This window comes from Lampris incognitus, chromosome 10, assembly GCF_029633865.1.
Source record: "Lampris incognitus isolate fLamInc1 chromosome 10, fLamInc1.hap2, whole genome shotgun sequence".
Classification (NCBI taxonomy): domain Eukaryota; kingdom Metazoa; phylum Chordata; class Actinopteri; order Lampriformes; family Lampridae; genus Lampris; species Lampris incognitus.
Window position 1 is genome coordinate 37,836,958 of NC_079220.1, and position 14,587 is coordinate 37,851,544.

Here is a 14,587-nt window from a genome sequence, read left to right on the forward strand (position 1 = left end):
CTTGTCCGAAGTCTGCGAGCCTCTGCGGCGGCTGCTAGACAAAGAGACACCATGGCACTGGCTACCCAAGCATGAGGTAGCGGTGCAAGAGTTGAAATCTCTGGCCTCGTCTATGCCGCTGTTGCGTTACTATGATGTAAAAAAAGTCTGTCACAATCCAGAGCGACTCCAGCCAAAGTGGACTTGGTTGCTGCCTTATGTAGGAGGGCCAACCAGTCGCATTTGCCTCAAGAGCTGTCACTCCCACTGAGCAAAACTATGCACAAATCGAGAAAGCGTGCCTCAGCATTGTCTTCGCCTGCCAGCACTTCCATCGGTACTTGTATGGTCGTGCGACACAAGCCACTCATTGCCATATTCGTCAAGCCTCTCCTCACTGCACCCAAAAGGCTTCAGAGCATGCTCTTGACTCTGCAAAACTACAACCTGAAGGTCGTTTACAAGCTGGGACCTCAGATGTTTATCAGCAACACACTGAGCAGGGCAACGGTGCAATGCGCAGGCAGAGATACGGCATATAAGCGGCATGCCATCTGCTCGCTTCTGCAGGAACAACAAGAAGTTCAAAAGATCAATCAGGCAGACTATTTAAATATCACAAATCACCTCCCCCCGAACAGGCGCCCCGACCAACCAGAGGAGGCGCTAGTGCAGCGACCAGTACACATACCCACAACCGACTTACCACCCACAGACACGGCCGATTGTGTCTGTAGGGGCGCCCGACCAAGCCGGAGGTAAAGTTTAATAGCATTGTTAACGGTGAAATTATGAAAAGAGGAATGCTCAGGTGGGAAAAAAAACAAAGACAAAAACAAAAACAAAGAAACATAACCCTTGGAAATGGCCCAAAGTGAGGAGCAGAGAGGTCAAATAGAAGTCTTTTCTTTCCAGAGTATTTCTAGATGATATTCCTATAGGACTAGTGCAAAACACAGAATGGCGAAGAGTTGTATGGGCCAATTAAATAGCCTTTATCAAGCTGAGACACTATGACTGACCTATTTAGAGCAGAATGGAGGTTTTTGGACATGAATGAAGGGGCCAAGGAGGAGACGACCCTTACGCAAAACCCTTGAGAAAGACCAGTCAACAAGTTATCAACAAATACAGAACCAGGAGGAGAAGACAGGTCTGGTGCAAGAGCTGGGACACCTATTGGAGTCGAAGGGGGGATTTTAATAAGTCTTTGAACCACAGACGTTTCTGCTGCAGAGAGCAAGGCCACTGATCTCAAGTGGGTGGCTTTGCACCTACAGCAGATGTAAAAAAAATTTAATTGGTGTAAGTGCACACATTTTAATTTAAATTATTGCATATGGGCTGGTTTGTTGAAGGTATGCATATTGCGACCCCAGCTGTCTTTTTTTTTTTTGAGAGAGGAAAATGGGAAAATGGGACATGGTTAGGTTGGGGCAGGCCCCCATGCTCTTGTGGGAAAAACGGAACCAGAGGGCAGAGAGACTTTGAATGACCCATATTGCCGCAAGTAATGCATGACACTGCTTGCGAGCCACCCACTAACATGACCAACAATTCAGTGTCCAAGACAGACCAGTTCAAGCAGATTGTTAACGTACAGCAGTGACAAGCACACAACCGGAACTTGTCACTGCAGTAGCAAAACGTGAAGTGATAAAACCCAAACACAGAGCTGATATGAAAACTGAGGCGGATAAACTGGCAGCTATGCTTACCGTCACTGCAGCCGTGAGCCGGTTCGGGACCCCCGCGAGGATGTCTCCTCTTGTACGAAGAATGCAATCCCAGCTCCCGTGAGCGGCCAGTCCTGTTTGTTTTAGATGGCGTTCAAGTCTTGTTTATAGTGGAGAAAGAGGTGTGTAGAAACGCTGTGCCCTTCGCTGAACGTGTGCCACACAGTTCCCTCACTTCTTTTTTTCCCCCGCCGGCGATGACCGATTATCAATCCGCCATTCCCGCCAAACGCATGGGCAAGACGTGACGTCACACTCAGGAAACCAGATGCACTGGGATTTGTAGTTTTGTTCCTCTTTTAATCTCCCAGGCGTCACACAGCATACAACACATAATAATAAGCATAGCTGTGGCATCTCATGTTTACAATCAGCTCTGCACAGAAGATAGAATGGAAGGGGAAAGCAAGACCCCAATACATACCCGTACCACACATGTTTAATTGAGTGATGTAATGTGCTGCTTTGTTGAATAAACCTTTGTAGTTTTGATAAAATGTTTCTCCCATATCTCAAGTTTAAATCTCTGATCAGAGCTAAATATGAGTCCAGTTCTTGTCTTTGCTCTAGGTAGATGGAGCACATCACATCACAATAGATGCAAAATCAATTTCAAATTCACCCACTGACATAACTTTTGACAATCTGGGATCAGCAGATGTAATAACAGCTGTGAAGTTTTTCCTTGGTGGAACCTTTGTTTTCATATTCTGGAGATGGGGTTATCAGACCGATAAGCTCTTTTCCCTGCAAAATGTTGGCCCTTAATCAAGGAGAGATTTTGGCTCTAAAGGGAACATATGGCGTACCTAGCATAGGAGCAGAGACAGCAAAGGCCAGGTAGTGCTGTAGTGTAACTGGGGCACTTACGGTGGAAATGGATAGCTGAAGAGCAGGTGCTGATGCCAGTGCATGAATCAACCAGATTTGAGAGTCAATAAGCATTGCAGAGGAAGATGATGAGGCTTGGGTGTTCTCCAGACACTGGAGGCAAACATCAATTGCATGAATACTATTTACCAGAGACTGGACAGTTGAGGTGAGAGCATTATTTGATGGATGAATGGCAGCATTTGGTTGACCAGGATGCGCATAGCTTTCAGAGACATTCTTGTGCTTGGCTTGAGGATCTAGACCAGGGGTCGGGAACCTTTTTGACTGGGAGAGCCATAAAAGCCAAATATTTCTAAATATATTTCATTGAGAGCCATATAGTATTTTTAACGTATAATAAATTAAATATGTCTTACTTTTAATGCGACTTCTGGTGCTGCATGGTTTTGCTGATGGCCTTGTAGTCTGGTTCATACGTGGTGAGGTTGAGCTTCATGCAGGCGTTGAGGCTTCCATCAGTTAAACGTGAGCGTAGGTTGGTCTTAATGTTCCTCATATGCGAGAAAGACTGTTCACATGCATATGTAGAGCCAAACATGGTCAATACGGCAATACTCACACGCTGCATTGTGTGGTATGTCACAGGAAGCTCGTTCCAAGTTTTAAGAATCAGCTGGTCTTCAGGTTGAAGATTTTTAATTTCTGTCCACTTGTGTTCCCTCGCCAGCTCTGCTCGCTGTCGCGCAAGACTTTCCAACTCTCCATTAAGTGACTTGAACTTACTCATCCACATGTCTGATGCCTTCAGGTCAGCAACTTCCAGCTCAAAGTCTCCGATAGAGACCCCGGGGATGCATGTCAGGTCGATTTTGTCTACTGCACACTCATGTGGATGAGTGATGAACTTGAAAAGACCAGTGCGCGCACGAAATTCTCCAAAACGTGCTTTGAATGACTGCAGGAGATTGGACGTAAAGCCAGCTAGCTGCTGGAGATCCAGATGTTGAGTGGAGTCACTTGCTAAGCATGCATCTCTAAATTGTTGCAGTCTTTCAAAGTGCAGAAGACGACCTGTTTCAATGTCCCTGAGAAAGACTTCCAGCTTGCTTTCAAATGCAAACACTGCTTGTTGAAGGGATGAGATTGTATTTCCAATACCTTGCATTTTCACATTGAGCTGGTTCAGATGGCCAGTTATGTCCACGAGATAGTGAAACTGCAGGAGCCAGTCAGTGTTGTCTAGCTCAGGATGCTTGACGCCTTTCATTTCAAGAAAAGTCCGGATTTCACTCAGGCAAGCTGCAAAACGGCTGAGCACCTTCCCCCTTGACAACCAACGCACGATGCTGTGTAAAAGCAGACCGGGATAATGATTCCCAACTTCTTCTAACAGAGCTTTAAACTGGCGATCATTTAAAGCTCGGGCAACAATAAAGTTGACCACTCGAATGACCAGAGACATCACCTCGCCAAGCTCCTGGCCACACGTCTGAGCGCAAAGCGCCTCCTGGTGCAGGATGCAATGAAAACTTAGGATGGCTCTCTTTTCATGTTCACGGAGAAGCGCTACAAATCCTTTGTTCTTCCCCAACATACAGGGTGCACCATCAGTACAGACAGAAATAAGTTTATCCATCGGTAGTTTTTTTTCTTTAGCAAACTCCATGAAAGACATGAATAAATCCTCTCCTCTTGTTGTCCCTTTCATTGGCAAAACAGCCAAGCTTTCCTCACGCAGTGTGTCACCTGCAGCATACCTGGCAATGATACTGCACTGAGATAGATGGCTAACGTCTGTTGACTCATCTAACGCGAGAGAAAAGTATGTCCCGGCGTTTATGTCCTTAATTTGTGTTTCCTCGACTTGATTTGCCATCATGATGCTACGATCGTGCACAGTTCTTGCTGACAGGGGCATGTCTTTTATTCGTTTGATTATCTTGTCTTTATTTGGGAAGTCATCAAACAGTTCATTGGCCACATCAAGCATGAATGTTTTGGCATACTCGCCATCTGTGAATGACTTTCCATTCCTTACTATTGCCAAAGCCCCCGCAAAGCTAGCGGAATTCCCGTCACCTTGCTTGGTCCACACACGTAGTTGCTGCTGACTCGTCTGCACTCTCCGCTGTAGCTCCTCGCATGCCCTTTTCCTGCTGTCCCCCGCTGGATATTTCGATGCAAATGAAGCATGGTGCGTATCGAAGTGCCGCTTTATATTTGACCGTTTCATCGATGCAATTTTATCATTGCATATTAGACATACCGCAGATCCTGCTCTCTCCGCAAATGCAAATTCCTATGTCCACGCAGCCTGGAATGCACGGTAATCATCGTCTTTTTTTCTTTTCGCCATCTTTTCCGTTACAAGGGTTGAAGCGGATAAACTAGTTGGCTATCTGATAAAATTGATTTCTTCACCTTTACAATGACCCGGACATGCTCGCGAGCCATTGGTTCCCGACCCGACCCACGGGTGACCCGTGACCCGTGAAATTTATCTTCAAAACTAATTTCTGTTTACTTTAAAATGACACAGTATTATTAAGAAATATCACAAGTATTTTAAAATCAGTTCCAAACTGATTTTTTTGAAAAAAAAAAATGTTTCAACTCAAAATTGTCTGGGAGCCATATGCCGTCACCGGAAGAGCCATATATGGCTCGCGAGCCATAGGTTCCCGACCGCTGATCTAGACGATGAGTTTTCTTTGGTCATTTGCGACCAGGATCGGCTGTAGGGCCAGAGGTTGCAGGGGGCTCATCCCTAACTGGTGTTTCACAAACCACTTAGTTAGCCAAATCTTGAAGCTGGGAGAGAGCGTGCCCCAGAGCCAGAAAAATGCCCTGGGCTTATAACATCTCCAGAATTTCTGAACCTGATTTTCTTTGTCGAGTCACAATCCAAGTACTGCACTGAGTTGCCGATGAGATAGAAGCCTTTTCAAATAAGTCAGCATTGATTGGATCTGTTTCTGAGTCTGACCTCATAAAATAAGATGACAGCCCGAGGAGTTTAGCAAAAAGCAAAAGTGTAAACTCACCATAGATGACCTATACAATGACAGATGTGCGTATAACAGCTGCACAAATGCCTAGAGGTGGAGAAAGAAGCATATAAGCATAAAAAAAGATATCAGCAGATGGCAATAGGCTAACCGTGCAGGTGTGTGACTACTATTGGATAGATGAGAGCAGGTGATGTGATCAACTGATAAGTCAATTAACAGTCCCAGACAATGACAGCAAAGGAAAATATGAGGGAGCATGCATGGGAGAATGGCAGGGTAAAATAAGAAATATAACTACAGGCCTATGCGTGCAAGTCTTCTTGACTGAACTATCGCTAAAGCTCAATTTCTTTGCCATACACTTACTTACACTTACGTACTGTGCACAAACCCTCTCAATTCATGGACATGATGTGTTAAGTAATGGTGCGAGTGCGTGGGCAGAGTTGTGGTGATGAATTAATTTTAGGAAAGTGAATCACACTAGTGGGCTAGTAAGCAATTAGCCTCTTGACAAGCACATCATCAGTTTTGAACACCTACACGCCGTAGACCTGCATCTAAGCCTCTCTGATGTTTCATCGCCCTGTCACTCACTGTTCAGTCTGCTGCTGTTACGGCCACGGGTGTGTCCGTGTCCGTATAGTTGTTTTTTGTTGCCTCCTGTGTCTAACCCTCACTCTAACTCTACATTCAGGTATCCGCCAGGTGCTCGTCATCACCTAATCAACCGGTCAACGAATCATCCAATATCCATCAGCTGTGCAGTCTCCCATTTAAACCCCCACATATGTCTTCAGTTCACCGGCCAGCTAGTTTAGTTTGTGTGATGTAGCTACTTTGTGTTGTGTCTTTTGCCTCTGTAGCTACTTTGGGTTTGTAATGTCTGGCCCGTTTTCGGTTGTTTGCATTTTTGAGTTATGTTTAGTTCTTTTGGGCAAGGGGATCAAGGTAAGATGCCCATGGACAAACACCCCATCACGTAGCTTACCTCCTGTTAGACACACTAGGTTAGGAGCGGTTGCTACCTTCTGTCTTTAGGTTTGGTGCTTTTCAGCACCGTCAAGGGGGGGTTACTTTTGTTAGTAGTTTATTGTTTTGGCAACCGTTCGGTTCCCTTGTTCTGTCATGGTGTCAATAAATATATTTTATTATATATATATATATATACGTTTATCTCACTGTGTTGTACCCTCACCTCATTGTTGCCCAGTACACTAATTGTTGCACCCTCTCCAGACCAAGGGTCGTAACAACTGCACAGAACAAGAAACCTTCACGTATTATAACGTAGCCATTGGAATGTGTACGTACTTTCTATCGCTTTATGAAATTGATAAAACTGTATCCTAAATGAATAAAACACAGCTGGAGTACGAAGAGAGACTATTTGTGGTAAATAGTGCAAGGCTGACTTCGATTAAAATTCATCCCACTTGTGATATGATGATACTACAATACAGTGCATTAGCTCTAGTTTTTGTTGGGATTACTTTATCAATTTACTGGACCTGGAGAACCACTGTAGATGAATTCCACGTTTCCCACCACCACCAGATTACCAAAAACACATGTAGCCAAATAACAATATAACATATTCTCTGCACCATTTAATCAATCAATCAAGTTGCATTTTATATAGCGCTTTTCTAGCTGCAACAGCCACTCAAAGCGCTTTACATTTCTGGTCAAATCTGAATTGCACTTTATTGCCTGTTATTTCGCCTGTGTATAGTCAATCCTTGCGCGCGCGCACACACACACACACATAAATATATATATATATGAAGATTGTTGTGTTTTATGTTAAGTACATTGAGAGCCACGAAAATTCCACGTGTGTGCAAATTCAAATGGCAAAATAAAAAAAAATCCGATTGTGAAATAAAATAAGCATCATATTCCGATTTGTGCCGCTAATTCCTCGGTGGCTACAGTAAAGGCGCGTTAAAGTTTGGAGTTTTCCGTTGACAGAAAGTTCCTTACCAAGCCTTCTGAGAGGATCGTGCGTCTTGTCCCCCACCTTCTTCTGGTCACTGGGACTGGTGGTTGGTGTCTTGTTCCTGACCAACATGAAGCTTGCTCACACGCCGGCACCACAGCGGCCTGCTTCAGTCTAGACTATGACTGCCCGGTACTGAATGAACTAAAAGATCTAGGCTGACTTCTCCCCAGCAAGTATTTATGTCTGTGCAGAGCTCCGAGAGACACAAGTGTTACTTCTCTCCAGTGTGAAGTCCCTCCCCAGCGTGGCCATGTCTGTGGTGCGATGTGCGTAATATGATTCCAACACCGCTCGCGCCTCATTCTCCTCTGACAAGACCCAACAAAAACCTGAATAAACCAACTTCAACGCCGCACGACTCTTCTCTGATAGACAAGGCGACTAAATAGAAAATTAAGACAACGACTCCAAAAAAACAAGATTTTCCGGGAAAACAATACAAAAAAAAACCAAACAAAAAAACAACAAAAAACACACACACAACCACACACAGAAAAACGCGAATCTAGAGGATTGCATAACCGGCAAAAATAAATTCAAACGTTCCACGCTAAAAAAGGAGACAATTCCGCTCAGGCTCATTCTTTCTTGCAATTAAACTAGGAACTGGCGCCATCTGCAGGTTGTTATAAGTATCTTTAAACAGAACCACATCTCGGACGACGTGACCGTTTGAAGCCGTTCGCCAGTAATCATTTCTCCTAGTCAAATTCTGCGCATGTCCAAATAAACGTTGAATTTATTAATTATGAACATAAGATAGATATATATTTTTTGGCGGGTGGGGTGAGGGGGTGGGGGGCAGGTTCTGTCAATAAGGGTATCAGACCTTTTCCCCCTATTTTCACACACATCCTTCAATGACCAAACAGATGGGGAACACTTATTGAGATCCTTTTATACAACGATCAGCCAAAACATTAAAACCACCTGCCTAATATTGTGCAGGTCCCCCTTGTGCCGCCTAAACAGCTCTGACTTGTCGACTCATGGACTCCACAAGACCTCTGAAGGTGTCCTCTGGTGTCTGGCACCAAGACGTTAACAGCAGATAGATCTTTTAAGTTGTGTAACTTTTAAGTGCTGTAAGTTGTGAGGTGGGGATCAGACTTGTTTTTCCAGCACATCCCATGGATGTGCGATCGGATTGAGATCTGGAGAATTTGGAGGCCGGGACAACACCTTGAACTTTGTCATGTTCCTCAAACCATTCCTGTACAATTTTTGCAGTGGCAGGGTGCATTATCCTGCTGAAAGAGACCACTGCCATCAGGGAATACCGTTGCCATGATGGGGTGTACCTGGTCTTCAACGATGTTTAAGTAGGTGGAACGTATCAAAGTAACTCACACATGAATGCCAGGACCCAAGGTTTCCCTGAAGATCATTGCTCAGAGCATCACATTGCCTAAGCCGGCTTGCCTTCTTCCCTTCTTCCCACAGTACATCCTAGTGCCATCACTTACTCAGGTAGACGGCTCACACGTACCTGGCTGTCCACATGATGTAAAAGATAACATGATTCATCAGACCAGGCCACCATCTTCCACTGCTCCATGGTCCAGTTCTGATGCTCACGTGCCCATTGTAGCTGTTTTTTTTTTGTTTTTTATTTTCATTTTTGTTTTGTTTTTGTTTTTTTGATGGTGAACAGGGGTTAGCATGGTCTCTCTGGCCGGTCTGCGGCTACACAGCCCCATACACAATTAGCTGCGATGCACTCGGGTCTGACACATGTCTATCATAGCCAGCATTAACGTGTTCAGCAATGTGAGCTACAGTAGTTCTTCTGTAAGATCGGACCAGACGGGCTAGCTTTCGCCCCTCAATGAGCCTTGGGCGCCCATGACCCTGTCACCAGTTCACTGGTTGTCCTTTCTTGGACCACTTTTGGTAGATTCTGACCACTGCATACTGGGAACACCCCACAAGACATGCTGTTTTGGAGATGCTCTGACCCAGTCGTCTAGCCATCACAATTTGGCCCAAAGTCACTCAGATCCGTACACTTGCCCGTTTTTCCTGCTTCCAACACATCAACTTCAAGAACTGATTGTTCACTTGCTGCCTTATATAACCCCCCCCCCCGACAGGTGCCATTGTAACAAGATAATCAATGTTATTCACTTACTGTCAGTGGTTTTAATGTTTTGGCTGATCGGTGTATAGTGTGCTTTTACTGCAACACACTGGTGTTCTTTTACATTCTATGTACATTTTTTTTTCCTGGAATCTGTATGTAATTTGCAAAACAAAAACAACAACAAAGGGACAAAGTGTGCCATAGAGAGAAAAACACAAATACTGAGCCTTTATCCCAGATGAGTAAAATTCTGAAATTATAGACTTTAAGTATTTGGATGGATGTCTTTCATTGCTTGTGTGCATTTCAGGTCCAAAAGTCTTGAATTAAAATGTGTAACTTTCATCTCCTCTCAATTTCAGTGTCAACTACATTAGACAGGAAGAGAGATTAAGTCGTGCCTGTTAATCCTCTAAAGCTGTGATCTATGCAGGACCAGCTATGGGTCCTATGCTACACGCCTTCATATCAGTCTGGAACATTTGTTATGATTTCTCAATCCCTGTGGTCATAAGGTTTCACATTAACTGGAACATGTCCCCCTTCCATGTCCCTTCCATGTCCCCCTGCCTGAGCTGAGTTTGCTACTTGGCAGAGCCATGCCCAACTCACCCTGTCTTCAATAGTGGTCACGGCAAGTTTACACCATTTGTAGCCAATACAACTGTTATCCAGGCACCATTAGATGATCGTTCAACCACCACAGCAGGCCACGGTGGGAATTATTAAAATTGTACACTTACAAGAGTTAAATTCCTTTGACAGTCTGAGGGGGAAGTTTGGTGGCAGTGAACATGTCATACACAGTGGATAATATGGATAGGCCAGTGTTTAACATCGGACAGGAGGTTTGAAAAATGCTTTCTATTGTGTTTACAATGCTACAATCGGTAATGTGGGCAGTCAGTGTGCCAATAAACCGACAACATAATGTTTATACAAAGAAGCTGACATAGCATATAATAGTAAAGAACGCCGTCAAGACGTGTTTAAAACACAGGGTTGCAAATTATTATTCATTTGGTAGCTATTTATTTCAACATCTGACTGATCACAACTATCAATACTGTATAGCTATGCTGTTGGACAGTTATAAAAGGATAAACGATAGCTGTCCACGAACCAAAATATTATGGTAAAATGCACATGTACTATCTTGTAAGACCAGAGACTATTTTCCAGAACTAGCTCGTTCTAATTTCTATGAAACGCTAATGCAAAGTAAAGCTTTTTTTTAAGCCTATTTGATTTATGCTGAGTGTTCCTTCGGACAAAAACACCATATAGTTAAGTGTAGTAATTTTTATTCACTGATTTGCTGTCTCCAACTGCCCGATAATTAACACAACCCAGAAATTAGATCGCCCCCGTTTAACCATTGCGGCCTTGCTCAGTTAACAGCTAGCTACATGGCTAACACAATGTGTTGAGCTTGTTTATCCTCTTTTAAGCTTCGTTACTGCACTCTGGTGGAATTCTGGCTCAAATATGTAAACGCCTCCCTTTGATTTGTGTTGGCGTTAATACGTTTGAAAATGCAATACCAGCTAGCGAGCGTTACCTATCGTAGGCTTACGTACGTCAGCTAACATTAGCCTTGTAGTAAACGTTTGATAGTGGAATTGACGACCTCTTGACACACTCAACTTTTTATTTTAATTGGAATACGTTTATCACACTTTGTTGGTTTAACGTTGAACGTATATATTGCTCGTTAGGGGGCTACCATCACCGCACGTTCATTTGCTAGTAGCTAACCTTAGGGAGCTAACTGAGCTTCAGCAGGAGACGACACAACAGTACAAAGCTAACATAGCACATTCAGTAGAAACGATGCAGTTCTGTTAAAAACGAACTGCACCCCTTCCTCGTCTGATAACAAAACTGTGGAGCAATTGTGATGTTTGCCTGACCCACCCTTTTTACACGAGGGCCTGGATCTGTACTCGTAAGCGTAGATTGACAATAAATATCATTTGTTTATGCTGCGCTCAGGGTTCCCTTCGACCCCATACGCCACAACATATCACTCCGCACAAGATAGTAACGCCGATAAAGGCAAATTTAATGGTAAATTATTTCCCCAAACAACACAGATTGAGCCGTAAATACACCAGCAATAATATGTTTGTGATGGTTTGCAACTGTTTGTTTTATCAAACGAACAAAAAAACAAACAAAAACGGACTACTTTTCGTGAGAGGCGCATCTCATTTCATTTAAACTCAGGATGGCTGAGATTATTTTTGATTTGCTGTTGGTCTCGAATGCCCAAAACTGAGAACAGACTATATACTCAGACATATAGCGAATTAAAACTGATCTAAGTTTTGGCATGACGTGGCTGTCCATGTTTTAGAAAAACCAGTATTCAGTAACTTTTTTCCGCTACCTCCCCTTTTTTGTAAATAGTCGCGTCCATAAAAGGCTCCAGGCAGCGTTCCTAATGCGGTTGCCATGCGTTTGATTGACTATTAGACTAACCAATGAAAAAATAGTTTAAGCTTAGCAACAGTAAATTTAATATCTCGTCCAATTGTAAGAGAGGGGGGTTGGCTGGTGTATGGTCGCTACCCTAACATCTTATTGGTTTATAGGTTTGTCACTTGGCTTTGGTTCATGGGGTTTGTAGTGTAAAAACAAGGAGCCTCCTTAGTACTTAAACGATAACAAAACTACACGACCCACATCCCAGCTCGTGCTGTGAGCAGCAGCATGCGCACAATAAGAGGCGGAGTTACTATATATATACGCGCTCCTTCTTCTTGAGTAGCATACTGGACGCTGTTGTGGCGACGAAACATCATCTCTTACAGAGTGGCAGCAACGAAATAGTTAACGGTAGTTAGCAACAGCGGCTTTGACGAATTCTTGGTGAAATAACAATTTTTACTATTTAGAACTTTACTTTTAGTGTTAGTGGTAGTTCGTTTTCAAGGGTTAAACTTAACTTTCCTCATCAGTAATTGTGACTGATCTCAAGGAAAAGAAACAATATATTTTGCAAAATTAACTTTATTGTGTTTTTTGGAACTTTAAAGTTGGGTTTTGGGTAGAATTATCTGAGATGTGGTAAGGCCATCAATACAGCACCAGGATGACAGAACCTACCACTGAGAAGACACATCACCTGAAAACTTCAGATACCCCATCAGGTGGGAGTGGAGCTGCTTTTGATCATCCGCCAACCAATGATCATGTTGTGCAACAGGCTGACGACAGGGGGCGACAAAGGGACAAGCAGAACAAGCAAGCAGAAAACGGTGGAGTGGATATCATCAACACAGACAAGTTATGGCAAATGCAAGGCGGACAGAGGGAGGTGTGCCCTGTATTTGCTGCCGGAAACACACTCCCTAAGTGCCCAGTTACAGCTCAGCCCTGTCAAGAGACAGGAGTAGATGCATCAGGAGAAGGTAATTTTGTCGCTCATGGGAACAGCGGGGATGGACCTTCAGAGGAGACCTTAAGCCAGGTGCAAGGAGAGAGCGGGACGCACATCGACACTGGCACTGGCACTGATACGCGTCAAGGGAAGAAAAAGCATAGGCGCCGGCCCTCTAAAAAGAAGCGTCGCTGGAAGCCTTATTTCAAACTTTCTTGGGAAGAAAAGAAAGCCCTCGATGAGCGGGAGACGGCCCGCGCCTCCAGAGTAAGAGAAGAGATGTTCGCCAAAGGGCTTCCAGTGGCTCCGTATAATACAACCCAGTTTCTAATGGATGAACACGACCGAGAGGAGCCGGATCTGAACACTGAGACTGGGGTCAGACGACTGTCTGGGCCTGGTGGTCGAACAGAGGACACAGCCAGTGAGGATGACATCTTTGATAACGAGGATGAAGATGAGGATGGTAGTGGTGGAGGCAGTGATGGCATCGGTAGGCCAGGGAACGCAGGCGGGGAATTCCTTCAAAGAGACTTTTCTGAAACCTACGAAAAATACCACGTAGAGAGTCTTCAGAATATGACCAAACAAGAGTTAGTTCAAGAGTACTTGGAGCTGGAAAAGTGCATGTCCCGTCTTGAGGAAGAGAACAACAGGCTGCGACGCATTATAAAGCCGGACTTGATCGTAGAGAGCTCCATGCCCCAGTCAGACTCGGAGCGGGTCAGGGAGTTGGAAAGCGAACTGGCAAAACTAAAGGCGCAAAACATGGAGTTACGTGTGCAGAACCAACAGGGGAAAGAGCGGGGTCAGGTTGCTACCAACTAAGAAAAGGACACATTTCTTGTGAAAACGCGCAAATATGGGACGTAACAGGAATTCCTAAATTGTCACCAATTTTCTGTAATCGGTTTGTTCTATGGACGGTTCAGTCCGTTAATTGCAATGCAATACTTGGTAGATTTCTTTTCTCTTTTGGACTTTAAGGTGTCTATTCAAACTTTTTTTTTCAACAAGGAATGTAAATAATTCCAAAGTAATAATTCGTTTTATAAAGAGAATGTATTTGAGAATATGAAACATTTTGTTTTTGTTTTCCTGGTGAACCTCGTAAGTATGCGCTGAAATATTATATCCCTCTTTCGAAGCAAAATGTATGTTCCATTATCCTAGAATGAAACTTTCCAATCATAACTAATTGGTCAGCTTGCAATCATCTTTTGCACGAACGAGTCCCTGCATCAGCATTTTAACAGTTATGTTTCAACATAAGGACGATATGTTTCAATTTAAGGACGATTAAACTTTTGAAATTATGATACAGCTGTGTGTTATGTGGCCTGTTATATGCAAAATATATGGTTTGGTAAGGGAAACTGAATTACGATTATTCTCAAGTCTTAAAATGAGCTGCACGGCAGCAGAGTGGACCCTGGGCAGCAGCATTCATGCCTAGCCACAGGAGGGGGATGGGCCGTGGTAGTGACGTCACTGGCGACGGTTAAACCAAAGCGACTCTATAACGCCTATTGAATGATTATTTGGTCAAGTACT

General features: G+C 43.9%; 1 protein-coding gene across 1 annotated transcript; it reads left to right on the top strand.

Moving 5' to 3' along the window:
* Window positions 1-12,440: 12,440 nt before the first annotated feature.
* hexim1 (HEXIM P-TEFb complex subunit 1) lies at window positions 12,441-14,468 on the top strand. The gene has a single exon (XM_056288132.1). It carries the CDS (start codon window positions 12,746-12,748, stop codon window positions 13,859-13,861), a length of 1,116 nt encoding a protein of 371 aa, XP_056144107.1. The 5' UTR covers window positions 12,441-12,745; the 3' UTR covers window positions 13,862-14,468.
* The last annotated feature ends 119 nt before the right edge of the window (window positions 14,469-14,587 follow it).

Bases quoted from the DNA above. Each gene is read 5' to 3' on its own strand.
- hexim1 (XM_056288132.1), top strand. From the start codon at position 12,746: ATGACAGAACCTACCACTGAGAAGACACATCACCTGAAAACTTCAGAT.